This window comes from Glandiceps talaboti, chromosome 16, assembly GCF_964340395.1.
Source record: "Glandiceps talaboti chromosome 16, keGlaTala1.1, whole genome shotgun sequence".
In the NCBI taxonomy this organism is placed as follows: domain Eukaryota; kingdom Metazoa; phylum Hemichordata; class Enteropneusta; family Spengelidae; genus Glandiceps; species Glandiceps talaboti.
In genome coordinates, this window is record NC_135564.1 from 1165001 (window position 1) to 1192500 (window position 27500).

The 27500-nt window shown below is 32.3% G+C and overlaps 1 protein-coding gene across 8 annotated transcripts in view; it reads right to left on the reverse strand.

The window, feature by feature from the left end:
* LOC144447379 (diacylglycerol kinase beta-like) overlaps positions 1-27500 on the reverse strand; it is a 232522-nt gene that overhangs the window by 88594 nt on the left and 116428 nt on the right. For all 8 annotated transcript variants that reach the window (XR_013482019.1, XR_013482020.1, XM_078137369.1 and 5 more), the window contains one exon: positions 14236-14312. Coding sequence is in view for 6 of the 8 variants with exons in the window: in XM_078137369.1 (XP_077993495.1) it covers positions 14236-14312 (77 nt within the window). In the remaining 2 variants the exon portion in view is untranslated. The remainder of the gene's footprint in view (positions 1-14235; positions 14313-27500) is intronic.

Sequence of the window (27500 nt, forward strand, 5' to 3'; positions counted from 1 at the left end):
AACATGGGATTATATGACAAAATGATATTTTGCAACAAAATTAGAATATGAAAAGTATGTACAAAGATGGTAAAAAAAGGGAAAGAAACTTTGAGACAAATGGACATTTATTCATGAACATTGCACACGAAATATGTGTTGCAAATCTCTGATTCAGTCGTTGTGTATCTATACTATCTTTTTATTCAACAGCCAGACTCCAAACAATTATGCAATGCACAGACACGTCAATGCAAACTAAGGAGAAAACTTGTAAGCTTGTGTTATTGGAATTTGATGATTGCCATGCAAAGGAGAATTCAAAATTGATGACGAGTAAGCTTCTGACAATCTGAATACTATCTAGATCTATTTCAGTGTCGCATACCGGTAACTGGGGTATTTGCATGGTATACTCTGTGGCTGTGCTTTCACAAGGGCAGCGAGTAAAAGTGTACCAGAAAATAGCAAGCATGGCACCCACATGACATGGGGTGCTGTTATTTTTACAACTGAAACAGCAAATTTCTGTAAAGATCATTCTGTGCGATCATGCGATTTCCTGCACAAGGATTTCATCATTTGCATATCATTTGCATATCATTTGCACATCATTTGTATACATGTATGCAATAATGTGTTTGGTATTGCACTACTTTGCAAACTGGTGCAAGTAATCACTGGTACAAGCAAAATAACAGTTTTTCTTGTACAGCTATTGGCAAAGATATTTACACTAAAGCTGCGATTTCCACTTTAGTTTTAATACATGGTTACACTTGAATCAATTCATGGGAAATGTCAATTGTGAAAATTATGGTGAAAGTGTGAAGCAATATAGCTAGTTTGGCATCAAAAAAGTTGTTCTAACTACTCTCTGAGGAAGGCTGTTGTTAATAGTTCACAGAATTATTGATAGTTTCTAAAAAATACTGCACCATGTTGTCAGCTTAACTACCCTCCTAAGACTCGTAAGTTTATGTTAAATTACCCAGAATACACTAAGAGACTTACATCCAGATACTATGCTATGGACTCTTTAATTAATGACCAGGTGGATAATTTCTATCAGTTTAGGTCTTGTGATTGTGTTTTAATATAGAAAAATTGACAAGCTTTGACAAGTGATCCATATCTGGTTTTTCCCCAACATTTTATCTGATTCATGTGTAGGTTCTTCATTGATTTTCATGCTAGTGATGCGGTTGCTATAACGATATCAAAATTATAGATGACATGCCAATGTTGAAATGATGAAGTGCTTGTCAGTACACCCAGGGACAAATGTATTGACTTATTTCATATCAATATATGCAGTCTATTTAATCTATTTTCATGTTAAATTTGTGTGCCATAATTGTGTTGATCACAAATGGCGTAAGAAATATGCAAATGACCACATGAGTGATACTTGTAGGGTAATAAGTACCCTGGAGTGACAGACATGACGTCATATTTGGTACAAAAGCTATGCTCTGTGAACTTCTCTTTAGAATGGCAAGATCTGGGTCCAGGTCAACATATATTTGTATTCTCAGAAATGACGTGAGTAAAACGGATGAATAGTTTAAAACTTGATTTACATAAAAGAAAACCCTGCAGAAACAAGCTTGCCCTTCAAAATATTTCTCAGTATTAATAGTCTATTGCAGCTCAACTTTGAAATATTGTCACTTGTGATCGATTCTTTATGGTCAATGTAAATTTTAAACAAAGATCAGGTATAAAATTGTAACAATATTTCAGTTCGCAACAAAATTTGTTCACTTCATCATGATTTTGGAAGGACATGCAGGTGAAACTTGTTAAAACTGGTATGAAGGTATAATTGTTTCATACACATGAGAACTTTATTCATCGAATCTTTAATACACACACTGTCAAAAAGGTTTCATTTGCATATGTATGTGATATAATTTGCATATTTGTCTAACATGCTCACAAGCATACAAATTTGAAATATATGCAAATATTCTTGCATGGTCATTTGTATATTTGTCACATAATTTGCATATTTCTTACAGTTGCATTTTTGTGTAACATCATTAACATATTTGTAACATACTTTTTTTATGTACATGTTCATTAGTATATTCATCACATAATTTGCATATTACTGATAGTTGCATATTTGTCTAACATGATTATTGCCATATTTGTAACATGTACTTATTTTACGTAGATGGTAATTTGTATATTTATCAGATAATTTGCACATTTCTTAGAGTTGCATATTTCTCTAACATGATTATTAGCATATTTGTAATATGCTTATTTGATGTACATGGTCATTTGTATATTTGTCACATAATTTGCATATATAGTACATTTTTCCCTAACATGATATTAGCATATATAGATGAAACCTACTTATTTGTCTTTAATACATGATTATTGCATATATGACACATAATTTGCATAGTGTTTCAAATGATGATTTGCATATTTGCCATATATTTTGCATATTAACCTCACATTATCATATGCAGAGATGTCAAATGATTTATTTATTAAGGATTTCACAGGATAGTTTATGAATTAATGAAACATAAAGTACTTTCCATTTTAAGGATTGTTGCTTTTGAATTTCAATCTTTACACATTTGCTTGAGCTATATGTCATCTGTACCATTATATATGGTCCAGGTGTTTAACCTTTACTCTTGCTATACTCCTGACCTTTAACATTGACCCCTCCTTTCATTTTTCCACCTAATTTTAAATCATTTCCTGTTCATCAGCTTTTACATCCACTTTGTCCTATATATTTCAACTTTACACACTACAGATTTTTATAATATAATAATACTTTATTTTAATGAGGGCAAAAATAGTTGACGAAACAACTAATCGAGTTTTGTCATCTGAGAAAAAAACACCACCAACAAAGCAAAACAAAGCAAAACAAAACAAAACAAAAACATACATATCACACAAATCCGGAGAAGTATTTAACTAAATTCGGAAACAATTACTCACAAATCTTAAAAGAAAGAACAAAATGACAAAATGACAAAATATCCACCTGGAATGTTTCTGATAATTACTCTGACTGATATCCTGTTACCCTACTCTTTAATCTTATCTTATCCTCATAACGTATAACCTGAACTCTATATTCCTAAACTTTACCCTAAATACTTTGTTTCTCCATCTTGGACAGTCTTACTTCCTTTATAATAAAATATAAAATTACCCCGTAACCTCACCTTTAACCTCTATATTATCCTCTCGGTCTGTGATATTTATTCATCCTTTCATCTTCTCTGACCTTTAACCTTTAATCTTCTGACCTTTCATCTATCCTCTGGGTCTGTGATATTTATTCATTGTCTTCACATTTAACCTCTGACTCCCTTATACTCTATGCCTATACCCTTACTTTTATCATACTTTTATCATGTCGACCTTTAATCTCTATATTCCATAACTTTAACTTTAACTTCATACCCTTTAACCTTTGACCTTTCATATCAGTTTTCTTCTTCTCCTTCTATTCAACATTTACATAGTTACTTTATCCTTCTGACATTTCAAGTTTCTCTGGGTAATTCTTTCTTGCTAATAGCGAATGTAATATTACAAATCTGTCCATAAAAGATTGCTCTATTTGAATGCTACACATGTAGAGTGCAAGATATAGGTTCCTAGCTTGTTCAGCTCACAGCACACTGTTAGACTAGTAGACAGGGATATTCAATATCACAGATTTAATAGGTAACTTGGGGCAATACTCGGCCCATACAGCTTGATTGAAAACATTGCATATTCAAGACTTTACCCAACTCATCAAAAGCTAGCAGGCTTCTTTCACATACTTACAATATTAGTACTTTGTCTCATGGCTTATTTGCCACCAGATTGGTGAGCATTAGGCTAAAGTCAATACCGTGGGATTGGTCTTCACGAAAATATTAAGGTCTTGTAATCTTTAACAAATTTATCAAAACTGAAACCATCTGTGAAGTCGTTTAGATTCAAGCTTTCAGAACGTTTCACAAACTCTCAGCATAACATTAGATAAGGATCTCTGCTTCTTCTAAATCACAGCTGTCTTGTTTTACTCTCAAAAGTTGGTTGACAAATTTTGACCCTTGGACATGGGTTACTACCAGTATCTGACAATGTTTAATAACAGACAGGTTTAATAATGTTTTTTGATGCATTTATTTATGTCTTTTTCAATATTTTACAGTTTTACTTCTAGTTTACCTAATTGTAGGTACTTCACGTTTTATTTCTAGTCTTCATAATTGTAGGTACTTCACGTTTTATTTCTAGTCTTCATAATTGTAGGTACAAATCAGCCCAGTTCATCCCTATTTCCTACATTAAATGTCATCCAGTTAAGGTCTGTAATACATCATTTTTAATGTTTCTGTGCTGTAAATACATCATTCATATTCACCAGTGATAAAGCTTAATAAACGAAATAAAATTTAAAGCACTGAATGTCGACTCAAGGTCAAGGAAAAAGTAATGCTAATGTTATATACATTCCTGTCCGTGATTAGCAAGAAACATGACGAGTTGAGTATATTCCAAATTGAAATAAATATTTTCCTAATAATTTGAGTATCACCGCTTCATATGAGTATCTTAACATTACTACAGTTCTTGAGAAAATTTGTATAAAAGTGTCTATTTTTTTAAAATAAAGAAAAGGATGGCCAAAATTCAGAATACAACGAAAGATTGCATTTGAAACGGAGCATGGTGTGGTTATTATTACATATCTGAAATAGCAAATTTCCATACAAATCAGTGTGACCACATAATTTCATATACATGAAACGATTGTATCCTCATTTGCATATCATTTGCATACATGTATGCAATAATGTTTAAAGTCTTGCACTGAATTGCAAATACCACAAGCATGGCCATGCAAACCAGTGCAAGTAATCAAATACATACAAGTTATGTATGTACTAATACATATGACTGCATATACTTGCCCTATATAATCATTTATCAGCTCCCAACGAACAATAACAAACCAAAAGTCACGACAGACACAGACACTGTGTCTTTTTAAGGTTTTGATACTTCTTTATCACCTTCTAGTCATCTGTAAATGTCACATCAATTTTAGTTTCTTCATTTTTCAATACATTTTCGCAACATACGGTATATGTTGCATTTATCATACGAAGGACAAAATTTCAATATTTTTTTTCACAATCACAGCATTGGCATGTTTTTGATTTATGTCCACATGATATTTTTATAAGTGTAATATCACGTCCATATATGAAATTGAGTCATGGGTATTAGACATATGGCTGGCTACACACGAACACACATACATACACATGTACATCATTCCTATAGCCCCCAACAGGCACAGTTAAAAATATAATTATAGAAGCATAAACAATATTTTACGAAAAATGAAGAAAACTTGCAATTTTGAGTTTTTTTTACTGAAATCTGAAACACAGCAGAATGCATGGCATTGACATGTGTTGTCATAACACAGATGTGCATTATCATAATGTAGAACAACCACAGTGTGAATTTCATAGTTTTTGTGCGACTTGGCTTGAGCATTGTATAATCCACATGACTAGTAATATTAACAGATATTATGATAATGTTTGGGCAGATCTAACATTCTCTGTTTTTTCTCCTAACCATTAACTACACTAATAAATTAATCTCCTAGTATAGTTGATGCATCAATCCAGTCTACAACTTCTCAGTAAGGGTAGAAATTGGAGCATTATTCTGTTGTACTTTTGAACTCTATCGTCATGTTAAATGCAATATATAAATAATTGTCAAAGGTAGGCCAGGTCAGATTGATGACTGAGACATTTACTGATGTTTCCAAATACCTGAACAGAATTTAAATATCAAACTACTTCATATGTTCAAATTTTTGCATTCTGAACTTTAATACTCATCCAGTAAGTACAAATTGAGTTGATTGAATTAAGCTTTACATCTGGGTGTCCTCTCTAGTTTGTTTGAGTTTTTGAATAAGGTATTGATGTGTTATATACAATCTTCACATAATTTCAATACATGCCTCAGGGACAAATTTGACTGAAAATCATATTTCTTAAAATCCCGTCAAACTTTGCCATATGGTAACTTGGCCCTTTTGAAATAATGAAAGAAAAATTGGGTCTTGTTTTCAAAGATATTGACAATTTTTTTACTTTCCTATAAAGTTAACATAGTATTTGGTGGCCATATTGGATTCTAAACATAGCAATCAGAGGCCATATTGGATTCTAAACATAGTAATCAATGGCCATATTGGATTCTAAACATAGCAATCCATGGCCATATTGGATTCTAAACATAGTATTTGGTAGCCATATTGGATTCTAAACATAGCATATGGTAGCCATATTGGATTCTAGACATAGTAATCCATGGCCATATTGGATTCTAAACATAGCATTTGGTAGTCATATTGGATTCTAAACATAGTAATCCATGGCCATATTGGGTTCTAGACATAGCATTTGGTAGCCATATTGGATTTTAAACAATGTATTTGTTGGCCATACTTGATTCTAAACTTGAAAATGGCTGAAGTAACTGCAAAGACTTAAACAGTTTATTTTCGGGTGTACTTCATTTTAATATGTAAATATGGTTAAACTTATAATAAAAATAAAAGAGGAAGAAAGATATCTCTGCATCCCTGCAATACTAATTAGGAGTGCATTGTATCTAGGCATTACAAACTGGAAAAAGTGTATCAACGTGGTAACTATGAAATATGTAAAATAGGTACATTGCAACCATATATAAATCTGGAAAATTGGAATATGACAAACTCTGACAAATATATGTATGTACTAAAACTCTATGTAAATATTTTTTATATTGTTGTATGGCTAAATAATTCACTTTTGTAACAAATCTATTTTTTTGGTAACAAATCTTATGAAGAGATGTATGTTACCGAGTGTCCTTGCTTTCATTACAAATAGTGCAAATTGCACTTTAGCATATTGAGGCCCAATTCTTATATATAAAATAATTCTCCATTTAGACAACCTTAGAAATATCAACACGCAATTTGAGATGGATTCCCATGCAATTTTAATTGCGTTTTGAACAAAAACCAGCTTAGCCCTAATTTGCATCTAGAAGATCATTTTGTCCTGGATCATATTCAAGCTAGACAAACTTACAAAAAAAACCCCAACTTTCAGACCGATATGGCATAGTTGTCACTTTATCTTTTTTGTTAACACTTATCCTCATTCATCCGATTAACTAGACTACAAGAATAATGTCTCACTAAGTTTCTTTTCAAAGCTTTAGCTGTTTTAGACACAGACACAGACACGGACACACACACACACACTTCACCATAACTATAGCATACTCAACCTCAGTTGTGCTAAAAACAGAAAGCTTAGGCGAGTTCCTGGATTTCAACTACTTTGGGACTACATGCATATGTCTGTCTCTTCAGGGTATGTCTCTTTCTGTGACTTTTTAACTATTTCATTTGGATATTGAAACATATACTTTTGCATAACCAGACAACTGAAAATGAAATCTAAACTAAAATATTACAGTTCTGGTGGATGACTTTCATTTATTGTATTCTGTGGTCCCTCAAAGTTAAAGAGTTGCAGCAGGCCACATACTACTTCCATACACAATAGACAGTGCCAAGTATTCTAATAGGGATGATTGCACAATGTCGCACAAGCTCAACAAACGTACATCGTTCATTTGGGTCAAAGCCCCCTCCCACTAAATGAACGTTCACAAGTGCAACATCAAATGTTTATATATGATGTAAACTATGATGAAAACAGTAGTGGTTACATTGCACCACGATTGATGTAATGTAAAAACATGATTGTAAACACATTAAAATACTACCAAAAACCCAGCACTATATCTCACATTAGAAGTAATTTTTTATCAACATCTCAGTAGTAGATACAGAAGCTGTTATCACTGAAGGTGTGAAAGTTTTCAAAATTTGGTTAATAGTGCGAAAATCGCATTCATGCCAGACCCTTCCCCTAAATGAACAAAATTCGCTTATTGAGCTTGTGCTTGTGTGACATCGTTTCTTACATTGTAGTATAGTGTAGTGTACAGCATAAGAATAATATGTGAAAAGTGACAAGCACACAATTTGAAATGTTGTATTGATCTAGAGTAATCATTCCTACACTGATACATCACAAGTAGTCTCTTAGAGAGAGAGAGGTTACCGTTGCCGACAAGTCTGGAACAATTACAACCTACACAACTTGTGACTGTCAATCAAATTCTACAGAGAATAGAAGAACAAGCACCTCTCATAGTGTACTGTTTTTATTTAGCTATGCAAAAGATGTTCACTACTTGCTGTCAATGTGGAAAGTGTTACATTTAGATGTTAATTTGCATAAGGAAAATGAACTTCATTCTGGAGTTGACCACTTATACATTAAGTTAGATCCTGACTTTTACTGAATACTTACAGCAAAGAAGAATCGACTATATTTTTAAATAATCTAAGTTGGACAACATTCCGCATAATCTATATAATTATGTATATTTGCATATTCATGAATAATGAAGGTTTCTCCAGTTTTGGCTTGATTAACTTCAAATTGCAACATGTAAATATGGACAGGTTGTTTTACTTGTACATACAACAGAGAACACACGTTCATTATCTAAAACAGTAAGTTTCACTTTAATACTATGCATAAATAATCAAATAATTTGCATATTGTCTCACTTGTATTTTTGATTATATGTTGACTGCCCTTCGGGAAGATATGATTTAAGTAATAGTGCAAATGAATAGCGTACAACTTTCATAATTTACTTGCACATATTTTTTATCCTACGATTTAAATGAGCTAAACAAGAGATTTCAAAAAAGTATGCAAATGCAATTCTTTCATTTTTATGCAAATTAGTGTTTGAGGTGAATACTTTGCAAGCATAGGCTAACCTTAGTCTATCTGCTAGACCTCGGATGTTGTTCAGATACAACACACGACCAAACATCGCTGTCGAGGATGGAACATCCAAGGTCTAGCAAATGTCATCTTGCAGTTCAGGGATATAAACAACTGCCAATCAGAGAACTGCATTAGCGACAAGCACAAACAGAGGACAATAGGTGATTTTTTCATGCATATTCAGCTTAAGGAGGGGCTTGTGAAAATAACCACCAATGCCTTAACTGAAATGTGTGAATGACAACGTCAACACACTCATCAATCTCATAATTACCATAAACTGATTACACATAATAGTTAGTAATTTGTTATCATCACGTGATATTGGACATTAGTATTAAAGAGCGTAAGCAGTATTATAGAGATCATGGGTTATTGAATGTATTAACATTTATATGCATACATTAACCACCATAACCCATGGCCATATGTCATCTCAATGGAATGCGAAGTCTGAAAATGACATTTGCTAGACATTCGGGCAAGCCCTCACTGTGAACTTCGTTCGCTTATTGTATCGGAAGAAAGCCCGAACGTCTAGCAGAAGACTAAGGCTAACCTATGAAAGTCAATCTTAAGGCAAACAATGAAGCAAGACTGTGTCTTTATTGTAATGAAGTGATCGTAACGTGGATCATTATAGATGCGAGGTATTACCTGCAAATGGGCATAATGGCAAATTGTACTAAGACTCAGAGAGACAAACAGCAGCGTTAAGGCAATGGATCAAAGACAATCAATACATCTTAATGTTGTGAACCCAATTGATGGACAAATGGATGGATATAGGCATAATTCGGTAAAGCTGACTAGCTAAAGGGTACTAAGTAAAATGCAATTAGCAACTTTCAAATGAAAGTTGTCTGAGACGTGTCCAAAATATTGTATTATTGTCTACATTTACTGACAACTGTTTGACGGTTATAGCTCATTGCCTCGATTCATCTGATGGATTGTAAATAGAAAGATTTTTTTTAATCAACACTGAATTCAATTGACAGTTATTAAAAGCAAAGGCAAACAGAATCCATTTCCAAAGGATTGATATGGATTTACAAAATAGGTACGATCAAAGATTTGGGCCTTAGGTAGAAGTGTGAATTATATTATCTTATCTTTAACATCTGTCAATTCTACTAAAAGAATGAACAATATGTATCATATTTGTTCAAAAGCTGTCGAATCTTATGAGTGCTATTGGGCATTTTGAATGGTATGCACATGTTCACAGCTGGAAAATTTATGACATATCTTACGTTATGCCATGACTTAAGGCAATGACGCCAAAGTTCTAGACATCAAACTAAAATTATATATATTTTATTGCATGATTATGAACACAAGAATATTTTCAACATAGTAATGTCATTACCATTCATCCATGGCAAAAAATATTGTTCAAGTAAATGATTTCTATAGACAATTATTCTGGGGGTTTTTGTCTTTCAATATACACAGGAAACAAAGAGATTACTACAAAAGAAAGCTTTCCTATTGTTTGATATAAACATCCAAAAGATTTATGAGGACTACTGAATGTATAATCTCTACATTGAAAAGAATGCTGACAAATTCCATTGCAGTTGACTGCTGGATAGCACTTCTTAAATTTCAATTTTCAGCATTTTTTAACATGAAATGTTGTCTTTTTCCAAGACTCTTTCACACACAAATTCCCCCACAATGTACCACAGTGACAGAGGTATACATTATCGTTATGTTGCATTCTCCAAAACACTAGAACACAAAAAACGTGGTAGTGTACTGTCAGTGGTTAACAACTAGCTCAACAGTAGTGGTATACTAGTGTACTTCACTGCAGAATTAACTCAACTGCTGGTATATTTATACATGTAATACACTGTGTAAACTCAGCTGACAGTATTGCTAAAAGGTATACTGATGCAGCACTGAGTACTTAGCATAACAGCATATAGTACATGTTCAACACTCGTGGGGACTTTGCATGTGTGTAAAACATGTCAGTACAAGACAAACAGATTGTACTTCTAATAATGGACCACAAAAACATCGATAATTTTCATCCCTTTCTGGTTGATCAGTTCTTGAATTGTATCTAGACTTTCAGATTTGGCTAAGAAGTCCAGGACTAAATGTAATAAATGGTCTAGCACTGGTAACATTAGATATGATATATTACTGCAATTTATTTCAGTTCTGAGTATCAAAATTCAAGATAATAATGGATTATATTTATAATCGGGGTTTCTAAATTCTTGCACATACACATCCTAATGTAGCAGACACTATGACAAGACATTCTATTATGGAAATTGCCTTTTAGATTTCAGGAAAGTGCAAAATCTATGTAGTCAAACATGAACGTTATGTACCCATATGTGTTCTAAAACATCTCAAATACACTAAACATAGTATAGTTGTCAGTTTTGATTTTAAAAGAAAGAAATAAAAAGAGGAATTTCTTAATAATGATTTTGATAATGTATATGATACAGATTTTTAGATTTTTCCTTTGATAAAACTAATTCTTTGTCAAAGAAATAATTTTCCAAAATTATCATCCACATTATAAGCTGACTTTGATATTGTAATGAAATATTAAAGTGGCCATGATATGGATGAGGATTTGGTATTTATTTTGGATTTTTTCATGGCTTCCTACTTGAATTAAATGTGAAACAAAATAGATCATTCTTGCTTGTAACTCAATAAGTTGAAAAAAAGAGAGTAAAATTCGGTGTGCAGAAAGTTTGTTATTGTGCGTACAATTTATTAATATTTACACATTTATTAATATTTTTCAATTTATTGAGTTACAAATAACAACTTGGCATATGTTTTCACATTGAGTTTTCAAGTAGGACACCATGAAAAAATTGTTTTATTTGAAATTAAAAATCCAAAATAAATACCAAATCCTCATCCATATAGTCACTTTAATCACCTGAGAAATGTACAAGTTGTATTCAAAAGTATTTTGGAAACAAACCTTTATAGAAAATATAGACCCCACCTGGTTTGATGTATGGCAGGTTAAGTTTGACCTTGAAAATGGAAGGTTATGGTCAAAAGTCTCTGGATAGTAATTACCATACCCCGATGAAACTTCCAAATATATTGAACAGATTTACTATTTGACCTTGAAGATGAAGGTCAAGGTTAAAGCTTTAGTATCCAGCTAGCAACTAACCTCTGTAAATATACATGCAGACAAATGTGTCTCTAGAGATAAATCTTTATAACTAATTGATCAATTTGCTATTTGACTTAGAATATGGAGGTCAAAGTCAAAGGTCAAGGTACACAAAAAAAACTTTACCTTCAATATCATAGGAAGTCAAATTTCTGTTATTTCAACTTGAAAATCTAACAAAGTCAAAGATCAATGGCTGTCACTAGAAAGCTCAGTATTGATAATGTGGGGATAGACACATGAATGGTGTCTATATGTATCAAACTGTTGGAGATGGGGCAAAATGTGGTTTTTTATCTCAAATATGACCACCATTTTGCAATAATCTATAAAAATGTCTAACACAGTAAAGATCCAAGTCATGACTAAAATAAAATCATAAAATGTTTAAAAGGCAATGAACATAAAGCAAATTTGACCTTAAAAGAAGACTTTCAAGGTCAAAGTTCAAGGCCTTAAAAGAAACCTCATCTGATAACATGGGTGTAGACACTTGAATGGTGTCTCTATTATTATATCTCTTAAGTTATGAAGCAAATTGAGAAATTTCACAACAAATATGTCTGCCAATCGGCCATATTTGATTCAGTCGAAAAACAAAGTGACGTGCATATGTCTCACATAGTATGTTACCGTTGTGCTAGGTTTGGTTGAAATCAGTTTGTGCATGCCAGAGATATGAGGGTGAACACACAGATGCACACATAGACGCACGCACAGACTGAACCCAATGTAATAGCCCCCAACAGGCATGGCACATTAGGGGCTAAATATAATATTGTGTGTTTGTCAGAAAAATAAAATTTGAAAACTCGATGTCATTTAAGAGCTCCTGAATCACTCTTTAAGTGTGTTAATTTGAGACATTGAATTTAGTGGAAAGTATTCCGCACTCACTGTGTCCTCTAATAGCAAACACAATATTTTTGTTGAAAGGCAAAATGACAAAAAAATAAAAATATTACTTTTCAGTTACCAGAGTATGGGATGAGGAAACACCAATGTTTGGTGTGTCACAACATATTGCTGTGTATCAGTGATACATCGAATCAGATTTGAAGGCACACCAATGTACATTTCTAACATATAACGCAAAATATAATACACTACTTTACTATAATTACATCAAAACTTCTGAATCAGTTTTCCACATCACTTTTTATGTAGTCAAACTCACTTGATGGTCAAATTTCATCTATTGTAAAAGTATATAATGGAATATTTACGATTGGTCAGAAATAACTGTGTGAGTATGGAAGTAAATGCCTAAATGTATCATAAATTGAACACACCTAGAATAAGAGAATATAGGAATAACTATCAAATATTATTTAAGAAAATGCAGCAGATAAAATCCAACATATGATAATGAATGACATGTTGTATCATACGGTCACCCCTTTTTCCACTATAGAATGATCTAAACCTCATCGATAACATAATGAGGATGGACCATACAATACAAATAATAGGGGTGAACAAATCCAGAATGGTAAGAAATAGACTGACAAGGTTAACTGCAATGAATGTTCTTGGGTCAATGAAAACATTCGTTTTCATTTGAACTATCTCTTTAAATGTAATAAATTCATGCAAAGTACAGCTTTAAAATTCACAAGGCATATATTATGGTTATATCTTCTTGATCAGTTTTGACAAGTCATAAGTATGTGACGTCAGTGGTCTTTGACCAGAATGGCTTCTTTTTGACTGTGGGCAACTATTAATGTATGTTTGACCAAGAAAAGAGACTCGTTTCTATATAGCTTGTGCAGGTTAGGTCATTACTTTTCATGTAGCTACACATCAAATTATTTCTCCTGTCACCTCTCTCTCTCTCTCTCCCTCCCCTTTCCCCTTTCTCTCTTTTTGTTTCTTTCTTAAATGTTCTCCTTGAATCATACTTCTCATTAAAAAATTTAATTTTATTATTTTTCATGCTTTTGATTAGGTGAAGACAACTGAAAAAAATAACTTTATTATTAATTTCATAAAATAAATCTATAAATATCTACAGCTGCTCTATGATTACTATTCATATGACAATGCAACTGTTTTCCATCATGATCATGTAAATACAAAAATTGGTTAAAACCCCTGAAGTACTATTTAAAGACTGGGAAAACCTCTTACCTGTTCCGGATTGTATTTAGATAGGGGTCCATCCCCATGGAATTCTTCTAAGACATCTTTTAACGTTTTCCTGGAATCTGTAACCAATGGATACGATAAAATTAAAAACTTTTAATACATCAAATTAAGTGATGCTGATTAAATGTCAGGAAAACTTTAGAGATTTGCTTTCCATAATTTCAGTCACTTTACTATGTTTTTCACTTGGGCAAAAAAATGTTTGTTTCCGAAACATGACTTCAGAAAATACGGTAATTACTTTGACCGCAGACAAGATACTCGTTGGTCACAATACTTCCGTAACAGTTTATGAGGTGTAAAATTAGTAAATGAAGATAATCATGTGAATAACAAGTAGACAAAACACAGACTGTGCTGTTACAGGCTAAAACAGACATCACTAAGACCTCTCTGGAATTTGATTTTTTTAAAAAAATAAGTAACCAAAGATACTTCTGCAAGAATATCTGCTGGGAAATAGAAGTAAATTGTCATAATTTTACCTTTTAGCATGTAAAAAATGTTTAGGGTCAGCAGTTTAAACTAGGGTCGGTTGGGTTATCTGAAACACACTATTTTATTTATTTGGCATTATCATGAAAACTGAAATGACATTTTCTACATGTGGATTCCGTCAATAATAAAATAAAAATACAAATGACATATTCATAACATCATTATAATGTCAGTCGTGTTAAATTAATAGATAAACACTAGTACAAAAATCAAATATGAAAGTCAAAGCCAAAAATGACAAAAAATTAATCTGAAATTTTTCTTTTGGAATATGTTGATAGTAATTTAGAAAACTGAATAATATTAGCACCACTAAAACTATACATACAATATTTCAGACATGCCAATATTATTATGATCGTCATGAAATTTTGAATGATGCAAAACTTGAAGAAAATAAAACATCTTTCTTCAAACATGAGGATGAAAGAAAATTAAGAATTCAAAAAATGTTGTCTATAGAATGGAATACTAAAATAAAATAAATGAGAACGGTGTAAATATTCACAGATGCTAAGTATAGTTTAGAATTTATTGCTTTACGTGGAAAAATTGCAATAAAATATATTCATCCACAATATATGATTATATGTGTTAACATATGCATGTGACATAGTCTCCATATTTCTTTTATCAGTTTCAGGTAATCTTGAACAGCTTACAGATGGGATTGAGAAGACAGTTTTTCTTGTACTCTTTCCTGAGGAAGTCCAAATATATACATGATTTGTAGACTGACAATGGTTGCATTACTTTTGCGTGACCTTCATCACAAGAACAGATATCATTTTCCTCTCCCACTGAGGTAGTTAAGAGATTCATAAATCTCAAAATAAGTCTGGATAAAGACACTGACTCCAATGATATTCTAACAACATACATTTTCTATGAGATGAGACTTATCTGAAATAAAATGCCCATCTCTTCAAAATTACTATCATCTAATTACTATGTATTTGGATGCCTCTCAATGGCAATAAATGTTGGAAGACACACATTACTCCATGAGCCGTTGATTCTTAAGTAAGAACCGTTTTATTTTCTGCCATTACTCGACGCCTACTTATTTGAGTAATAAAAATAGTATTTAAGCAAGATGTTGCTATGTTTGCTCTACGGATTTGTTATTTGGATATTCAAAAGACGATAGTATACAGATGGCTTTTTTTTGTTTCATATTTGCAATCATAAAAGATAGATTTTATCTTAGGACTTGAAAAAATATAAGTAGACTGTCGCTGGATTTATTTTTACTGACATCACCCATTTGTATTTCATTTTCATATGATCTGAAATTGTTAAATTTTGCTGCATGTGATCCAACTTTCATTGGTAATGGATTAACATCTGTTACATTATGTTTACATTAAGCAATGTAATTGCGTTCAAATGACAGTGCAACGTGAATAGATGAAAACACACGCGTTTTTACACCATAAAACATCATAGTATTATCACTTCAATCATGCAAATTACAACCATATTGTAATTAAAGCATTCCTTTTGACTGTAACATAAAAGCCACATATCTGACACATATATTGGTATCCATTGCTCCAGTACTTAACTTGTTCAAATGAATTGCATATGATAAAACCAGTTTTGATTGGCAGCTATGCAGGGGGTCAATGCCTTATACACATTTAATTTCCTGTTCAAACATGCTTCCTAATTATCTACTATAAAATAAATCAGTTGCTCTGATCAGATAATAGTTGCAAAGAAAATTTACTTAGCATATTAAATCCATTATAATAGAATTTAGTTGTGTAATGGCATGCTGATTAATTTTTGGTTAATTTAGTGTGTCAAGTGCCATGTGGCCACAGGGTTGAAGTACAGACAGTTGACATTAATTGTAAATATGACAAGATACAATGTTAAACTGCATTCATGATAAATTACATGATAACGTAAATGCCAATTTCTTTTACATTTGGTGTTTTGAATTTGAGTTCAGAATCGCATAGTATCATATCTCCTGCAACACAAGATTAGATCATGCGTGGAAATTTTTATAATATGAAAAAAATTGAGCAAACCAACCAAACATGACTAAATTGACTATGTCACAGGCCTGGTCTCTTAAAGCCATCACAAGTGACGAAGCTGTCGGCATAAAAAGAGGTTTGGGTGATGACCCGGCCATCTTGCTGATGTTAACAGTCACACGTCCAGCTGATGTAAAACACGGCTTAATCAACTCCTATAGGTTATCACAAACTGATTCAATCTTGTGGCATTAAATCTCAGCAATATGGCATAGTTTAAGCAAAGATCATTACTAGTTTCTGTGCACTGCTCCAACATGTATGTAACAAGTATATGTAAATACTGCTGTAAGGGAGGAACTTGGTGACGACATTGGATATTACTTCTATGCATTCATTCAATACAATTAACTCCCACATATATTAGACAAGTCATTTATCAAGTGTCACTATATTCTCACTCTATGTAAACAGCTCATAGTCAGACACATTCTCCTTCTACATTGATACTTTGACTTAGAGAACCACTTATCAGCTCATCATGGTGATTCCAGCAGACCTTGATCTCAACGATGTTGTAACCTTGTTATCCAGTAACTACAAAACACATGTCTGATGATCAACACATGAAGACCGCTCCTCTAGATCTGTTTTGTAATTGAACAAACCAAAAGTTGGCAGCCACAGGCAAGCAAAAATTCCACTATTCAGATGAGTGGTTATTCCTCAGCTGTACACTATTCATTTAAAGTGACAGGTAGAGTGATGGAGCCTGGAATCTCTGCAAACGTTGTATTCAAATCAATTCTCCTCCCTCTCTGTATCTGCCATCCTGATTTCTGCATCCAAGTTACAATTTTGGATTCCAGATGAAAATGTTGTTAGGGTTCCTAGCACACAGTATAAGAACAGATGTAATATCACACGGGGATAGTTTGCAGCCCAGCACCTGGTCAGTTTCTTACTGTTCTATCAGTCGTATTGAGTATTTGTATGCCAAGCACATGTCTATGGCTGTAGTGAAACTAGCAGAATGACTAACATACTTATTTACATCTTGTTCATCCACCCACCCACACACTTTTCTGAACAAGGCTGCAACCTATTGTTCACTGATAATCATAGATAGCAGTCTGTTCAAAATAACCTGAGATGACAGAAAGTGGCTATATTTGTCTATCCGGTCTAACAATAAACAGCAATTCTTAGATAACAATGGGCTTGATTTGTATCTATTAATTAATTCAATTGTGTTCATTCACATTGCGATCATACCTATCCATGGATGAAATCAGTAACACACTCAATAGACACTATGTGTATGCGATCTTTTACAATAAATGCTAATGTCATTGCATCTGTTACCTCACAGACTTTAACACAGTTGTTATTCAAATATATTAGTATGTATTATTTACGAATGGTAATTAGCAAGTGTCATTGGATAAGTACAATATAATTACTTTGGAATAGTAAATTAGAAAGGAATGCAATGTATTGATACTATGGACCTTGATCACATTTTTATGTCATTGTTTTAATAATGATTACGTACGTAATACAGATTATATACCACAAGATTGGAATAGTAGTTGATAACAGCTGCAGCCACTGCAAATATTAAAAATACACGTATTGCATTCAAAGAACTTGTGAGTAATTCTTATCAAATTAATTATGTTCTCACACCTTATTTTCATCTTTGTAATTCAACAAAAGTTAGATGGCTTGTAAATGTACAAGTTCAACTTATATTTGAATAAAACAAATACATAGTACATCAACTAACAATACTATATCAACAATAAGTACAATTAGACAAGTGACCTTACCACTTGATTACTCATGTCACTATCACTTACTTTATGGTAGTTTTAAATAAGTCGATGCTACATCTGGTCTTGGTATAATATATAAATCTAGTTTTAAATAGGTTGACACTACATCTGTTATACATATACAATATGTAAATCTAGTTTTATATAGGTCGATGCTACATCTGGTATAGGTACCAGGGTATATAATATATAGATCTAGTTTTAAATAGGTCGACACTACATCTGGTATACATATACAATATGTAAATCTAGTTATAAATAGGTCAATGCTACATCTTGTATAGGTACCCAGGTATATAATATATAGATCTAGTTTTAAATAGGTCGACACTACATCTGGTATACATATACAATATGTAAATCTAGTTGTAAATAGGTCGATACTACATCTGGTATAGGTACCGGGTATATAATATATAGATCTACAGTTTTAAATAGGTCGACACTACATCTGGTATACATATACAATATGTAAATCAAGTTGTAAATAGGTGGATGCTACATCTGGTATAGGTACCCGGGTATATAATATATAGATCTACAGTTTTAAATAGGTCGACACTACATCTGGTATAGATATACAATATGTAAATCTAGGTCAATGTTACACATCTGGTATACTTATATAATAGGTAAATCTACAGTTTTCCTATAGAAAATAACAAAATTATATAAGGGATGATTGCACAATGTTGCACAATCTCAACAAATGAACATCGTTCGTTTAGGTCAAAACCCCCTCCCCTTCCCCTAAGCGAATGTTCACAAATGCGACATCAAACATTTATATATGATGTACACCATGATGGAAACTATAGTGGTCATACCCCTATGATTGATGTAATATAAAAACATGATTGTAAACACATTAAAATACTACCAGAAACCCAGCACCATATCTCACATTAGAAATTGTTATCAACTTAATATCAACACCTCAGTAGTAAATACAAAAGTGGCCTCATTGAAAGAGTTAAAGTTTTCCATTGAAATTTGGTTAGAAGTGCAAATATGCAAGTTCAGCAAATCGCATTGATGCCGACCCCCTCCCCCTGAATAAATGAAGTTTATTTACTGAACTTGTGTGACATTGTGTAATGGTTCCTAAAAGAACATAATATTCTGCAAATTTGGGGAACTATTTAAATCATGTTTTTACCTAAACACTTTTGACCAAATATTAGTCATTATGGTGGCCCACAGGTGACAGAGGAACAATACATTTGTGGAAGAAATAATTAATTTTTTAAGAGCAAAATATTTAGTGCAAGGATAAGATTTTTCTTTTATAGGACAAAACATTATTTTTTAGCATTGCTTTATTTTTGTCAAACCAGAATGTTTTCTAAGGATTATATATAATCAAAATTTTTTTGTTAAAGTTTTTTATTTTTTAAGTTTTAAAATTTTTTTTACCAAAATAATCAATAATAATATCGGACCTTGGTCAAAAAAAAAAAGTTGAAAAAAAAATTGACATAGTTTAAGTTTTCAATAATCTGGCTTGGGAAGATACATTTGATTGTGATATAGAATTATCTCAGAAGAGATGGACAGAAGAGATATACAAATTAAAACTGGTACTTTCATTTTCAATACTGGATAATTGAAATGTTAATTTGTGATGAAGATAAAAATCGAAGTAAAAATAATTACTCCTCCATTACACACTCTTTACAAACATATTTCTTGCATTATGTTTTGTATTTAAAAAAAGTCAAATATGTTACCAATTATTACATAATCTACTAATTCTTAAATCCATATACATCATAGTCTTTTTATGTGAAAGCAAAGTATAGTACTGGTAGTATTTTAATGTGTTAACAATCATGTTTTTACATCACATAAATATTAGTAAATATTCGCTTTTAATTAGGAGCATGAGGTGTTTTAATGAAACTGTACAGAGTAATTTATTGATCGATATTTTTAGTGCTATGCCATGTTTGAAGACTTTACTTTAATAGTCAGATTATTTTAGATTAATGTGTTTTGACTTTTTTCTCAGTGGTTGAGTTTAAGTGTTGATATTGTAATATGATACATTGTTTTTATTATAGGTGTTAATTTTTTGTCCCTCTTTTCATTCAAGTGCACTTTTAGTTTGTATCTGCTGTGGTTTTTGTTTTGTACAGTTTTGTTGTTGGAGCCTGTTAATGGGACTAGTCCTGTATTTCATCCTTGGAAATAAATAAATAAATAAACAAATAAAAAATAAATAAAACTGAGAAGTTTATAGAATTGTGCTCTATATCACAACATTTGTAATAATAATAATAATAATAATAATACTCAGTTCTTATATAGCGCTTTCCCACTCCGTGCTCAAAGCGCTTTATAATTATTACCCCTGGCTCAGATCAGAATGGCACAACGACCCTTTAGTCTTCCTCAACTCCCTGTGGAGCATACAATCCATTGCAGCCTCTATAAGCGTATAGGATTAAAGCCTTCATATTGCAACCTACATCCTACCAAATCCCCAATTATACAGCTAGGTTGACTGAGGCACAGTCGTGGTTCAAATCTTGCCCAAGGACTTTAGCCACTCAGAAACAAACAGCAGGCAGTGACGGGGCGCGAACCTGCAACCTGTAGATTCCAAGCCGGTCAAGCTAACCATTCACCTATCATGACTCCACTTGTACACACATTTCAAACTTTACGGTTAATTTGTTAAAGTGCTGTGTTCTGGATTATTTGTTCATTGTATCCAATATCTGAAAGTGGGATTAAAATGTAGCTGGAGTAATAAATAAGAATAATTTAAAGTCTATGAAAAATAACCTCTTGTGTCTTTGCACTGCACTTTCGTGAAGAAAGATGCGAAATTGCATTTTATTACAGCCTAATAATTTTGCTAGGATACTGGATTTGTACTTTTACTGATACTGAATGGGTTGTTTGTATTTATGTCTTCACAACTATTAATTTACAGAGTGATGCCTCACGCACATGGAATATGTCAGATCCTTGTGATGTGGGAGTGAACACGTGGGATGCTTGGGTAAATGCACCATTGTTTGCGGTGTTCTCAATGGTGTACTTTACTTGTATAGAGAGATAATGTGCTGTAGAAAACAAAATATGCACAAGTGCAAATACATACCCGAGCATTTTGTGTACACAAAGAACGATCACACGCTCATTTGCATACATGTACAAAATAATATTTTAGGCATGATACTGCAGTGCAAATACCACTAGTAAGTGTGCGCACCAATGCAAGTAATCAATGTACATATCATTGCATCAGTGCAGTATCTGCCTATACAATTGCACAGCAGATGATACGACCTTTCTGCATTGATGTGATGATATGTAATAATTACCACTTTTTTCTTAGGGGACTTAATTAACATTGCCAGAAAAGCATTTAAAAGCATGTTGCTGATGGACACAATATTATGGTTGCAATTATTTCAAAATATCAAATTTCTAAATTTCTGGATTTGACTTTATAAAAAGAGAAGAAGATGATACCCTTTACATTTTTAAACTCTATAACTCTATTATCTTCTAATGATAAACCAAGACATCCAATATATCATATCTTTTGTGATATTCTTTGTGTATATTTTGCATGCATGTATTCATGTTTTCTGCTTTTAATAAAAACTTGTAACGTTTGACATTTAACATATATGGATACATTTACATGGACATGTATGCTGACTTTTGCCCATGTGACATTTATTGAGATTATATTTTTATTTTCTGAATCAAATCATTGTGAATGTAACATCATCAAAACTTGATATATGATATAGCTGTTGGTAAAATAAATTAAATATATTTTAATTGGGAACCACGTCACTGTTTTCTATGGTACAGCAATAGCAACGATCGATCTAGAGCATGCTCTTGTTACTTCATCTTATTACTTTGATAAAATACTTGAAATTAATAATTCATTTGATAACATGCAATCAAGAAATACTTAATCTCCTATGAATTATGCACACATACGGTTTTACGACACTTTCACCTAAAAAAATATCACAGTGAGATGATTTGCATGCATGTCACACATTATTAAAATGATCTTATTGCACTATCTCCCAAATATTCAAATAAACATATTATGCAAATCTGTCTCATTAGTATGCATGATATACATGGCAATGGTGATCAATAATATTTTGGTGAAAACCTAAATATCATCACTCTCTATCAATCTTAAGTATCATGAAAATATATTTTTTTAAAAGAGTAAGGATATTAATGCCATCTAATATGGCCTTTAATACTAAAAAAACAAATGATAAAAAAGTGGGCTAATCAACAAAGAAGTCACAGACAGGTGGACAGACAGACAGGACATTTTGCCAAGATAATAGTGTTACTGAATCCTCAGTTCATTTATCCTCAACCTACGGTACATATATATGCACACATATTAATATGTAGGCCTGTAATCTAGTTATCTGTTTGAATATAGAATAGATGTAAACAACAAATGAGTTGAACACATTATAGCATCAGACATTAACTATCACATAATATATTTATCACATAAATTGTACCTATGCATGTCCTCATAAATTTTCACATAAAAACATTGTGAACTCCAGATGATGATAATTCCATATTAAGACTCAGTTTTATCAGTTTAAAGTGCTTCATGTTTTAAATGATTTGGATGTTTTAAATTATTTGAATGTTTTAAATGATTTGAATGTTTTAAATGATTTGAATGTTTTAAATGATATGGATTTTTAAAACTATTTGGGTGTTTTAAACCATTTGCATGTTTTTAACGATTTGAATGTTTTAAATGATTTCAATGTCATAAATTCATCTTGAATTGAAATAAATGCATGCAAGGCATTTTTCAGCAAGTTTTTAACAATAAATAAATTCCTAACTAACTGGGTTAGGAAGAAAAGTAGTGATAGTCACTTTATAATCATAAGAATTATTGTAATAATTGTTTTCCCACCTATATATGTCATCCTTTCTAAAGATAGCTAAAATCTTATATGGGATAGTTTTTATTCTGAGCTCAAATATGTATCAGCCCTGGGGCAGTGAACTTATAACAGGGAGGACTTACACCAGAATATATGTCTTCATTCAATGCTGCATTGCTGATTACAATGATTCTATGTAGAGAAATGATCAATACTTTTAATAAGTAACTGGCTAGATATTGTATCACATTGTATCAAGTTGGCTTCTTTGCCATATATGGGCATAATCTCATCAATACAGACTTGCACAGAATCCCTACAAATTATGACATGATGTATTTGGCAATTGGGAGCCATGTTGTACAAAATTGTCCAGATTCTACAGTGCTGTATTCTAGAATTTACAGAAGATAGCCTCCTTTATATGGTGAAAGAAAAAAAATAGAAAGCATTCTGTAATTAAAAGATCTCACTGAAAAAAAGTTTGGATATGTTTGTTGAACTTAATAATTGTCGATGTTTTCACTACACACAAATACACACACATGTACATACGTTACATGCATACATACATACACACACACACACACACACACACACACACATACACATACATACATACATACATACATACATACATACATATGTACGTATGTATGTATGTACGTACGTACGTACGTACGTACATACATACATACATACATACATACATACATACATACATGCACGCATACACTACATACATACATACATACATACATACATACATACATACATACATACATACCGTACATACATACATACATACATACATACATACATACATACATACACACACACACACACATTTGCATTAATGATGAAAAATAATGCGTTAATACATCAATGTCACCATTAGAACTCATATAGGCAATTTTGTGGTTAGGAAACATAAATTTTCTATTGTCATTCAAATAAAGTGAAATAATGAACCATAAAACATGTCATATTCCTAACGTAATTCATGCCGTTCATGAACTATAAAACTTCTAAATGTTTGCAATTTTTGAAGTATATTTTCTTTTCATAAACACTGTTATGAAAATATGCTGGTATGATGAAAACTACTAAAAAAACCCTAAATGCTTTTATAAAAATGAAGTTCTTTTATGTTAGATATACTCATTATTTTTCAATAACTACTTTATCTAGTCGATATCATACAATTTAATATGATGGCTATTTGACAGTTTAATTATTCATATGGTGAATCCAGAGCATATCAAGCCTCTATGTTCTCTAGCATATTGTGCATATTTTATATACATGATCTGATGGACATACTGGATGGTGGGGTGGGGAGGGGAGGGGAGGGGAGGGAGGAATATTTAGGCAGTAGCATACAAGTTGTCTTTGGTTCAACGATTTGGCTTTTAATACACAAGTGTAATTAATTACTGGACACTTGGTTATTAACAGAAAATGTTGAATAATAAATTGTAAAACAATGAATAATGTACAGCCACTGAAAAGACACAATATTCCACATTATTTAAATTACGTTTAAACTGAAAACTTAACTTTTGAATTTCATTGCAAAGTTTGACCTTTCTAATTTCATTGCAAATAGACACTTTTTATATTCATTTATGATTTAATAATAATTTCATTACTTACATATTGGAAACCAACCAACCAACCAACCAACCAACCATCCAACCAACCAACCATTCAACCACCTACCCACTCACCCTCCCACCCACCCAACCACCCACCCACCCAACCAACCAACCAACCAACCAAACAACCAACCAACCAACCAAACAACCAACCAACCAACCAACCAACCAACCAACCAACCAACCAACCAACCAACCAACCAACCATATGATGATGATGATGATGATGATGATGATGATGATGATGATGATGATGAGAAAATCTAATGAAAAATCAGAGAGATGAATTGCTAGGTAAATTTGAAACTCTTCATGTCATTTTTATAGTGACAATGAAAACAATCTGGTATTTAGTTACAAGATCAATTTTCTAACTGTAAAATTGAGATGCGGTTGTGTGTGTAGGATGATGATGTACCTTGTAGGCTTCAATCAATGCCCACCTGGTTCAGACCCTTTGACCTGCTAATTAGACTGTGTCCAGCAGTCATGACTTAAATTCCAATTTCACTACCTGATGTGATTCTAAAAATAGCTATAGGTCACCTATAGGTTAATGGAGCATCTCAATCTAGTTCTTCAAAAGTGGACTCTGTGAATATAGCATTTGTGGACTCGAGCTTATTCAGGAATCACTTCACTGTTGGATGAATTTGACAGAGTTGTCTCGCCTTATGTATCTGAGATCAAAACCCAACGGTTAAAACTGGGAGGGGGGGGGGGGGGGTTGCACTACTCAATCACCAAATGTTCTCCCACACAGAGATGGGATATTGTGGCATAGAAGACCACAGTATATAATTCATATTTTCTGTTCAAAGAGAACATCTTGGCTTGTGTATGTTATAGTTGCTGATATAGCTGATATTGATACATTGTAGCATTGCTTACATCAGACACAACTTACACGATAAATATTCACAAAAAACATTGGATTTTAATATTTCAAATTTACAGAAAGACAGAAAATGTCAGTCTTGTATTATTATTATTATTATTATTATTATTATTATGTTCACTATTGAAATCACACTTCTTGTGACACCACCACCCAATGTGACTAGTAACAATTAAAGAAGAATTGTCAGTCTTGAAACAAGACATACTATATGGAACTCAATACCTTCCCTTGCCACATGACCTCACCATATATCATGTCAGATGATGGCCTCTAGAGGGGGCTGTACACAGAAATGTGTCCCTTGTTTACAATCTATCATACATTCGTAAATGTCAAACTACTATTTTTTCAAATCCTTGGTGACTCCTTGAAGGTGACATTAGTTTCATGCATTCTCAATATTACTCTAACATATTGCTTCTGATGAAATTTGAAGCACTGCATCTTTATTTTATGTGACATCTGAGCAAATCAGTTTTGTTTTGTTGTAGGAAGGTTTCAAGGTTAAGAGATTTGTCATTACAACTAGCTGTAGGCATATGACATTGACTAATCATTGATACACAAACAGTATGTAGGTTAATTATCATGCTGCAAGGTGTGTATTTGACTTCAATTTCACCCTTGATCGTAAATTTCTGCCATTAAAATATAGTATGTGACTTTTGTTGTGATGACTTTTCACAAATATATTACATCTATATCGATGACATCTTAAATCAGTTTGTTATTTATCAAAAGACATTGCAAAGGTAATTCGCACACAGTGACAACATTGACTCCTAGTGGTCAAAGTATGCACTTCTTTTGTTTATACAAAGGTTATATCATAAAAGCCTGTGATGAATTTACAATGTAACAAATGTACACACTATCTTGACTTTTTTTATTTTTTATTTATACTGTCATGTTTATTTCATGTACAGCTGCATGGTTTTGACTCCAAGTGGTTGAAATACACACTTCTTTTGTTTATAATTACATTGTCATAATAGTATATGGCATTACTAAGATGAATTTTACCAAATATATGACATCTTGTAGATTCTGTTTTTTTACCAGCACAGCCATTGTTCAAGGACAACTATGTTCTGACTCCTAGTGGTAGAAATTTGCACTTCTTTTGTTTATTCTGAGGTCCTTATCAAAACACTTCGGTTTATTGTGATGAATATATTAAACAAATATATTGTATCTTGATATCGTTTCTGTTGTTTTCCTTCACAGTTATAAGTTGACAGTGACAACTACATTTTGACTCCAAGTGGTCAAACTATGCAGTTCTTTTGTTTACACTGAGGTCCTTATCAAAGCATATGGTTTTATTGTGAAGAATATAACAAATATATAGTATCTTGATGATATCGTTTCTGTTTTTTTCCTTCATAGTTATAAGTTGACAGTGACAACTACATGTTGACTCCAAGTGGTCAAACTATGCAGTT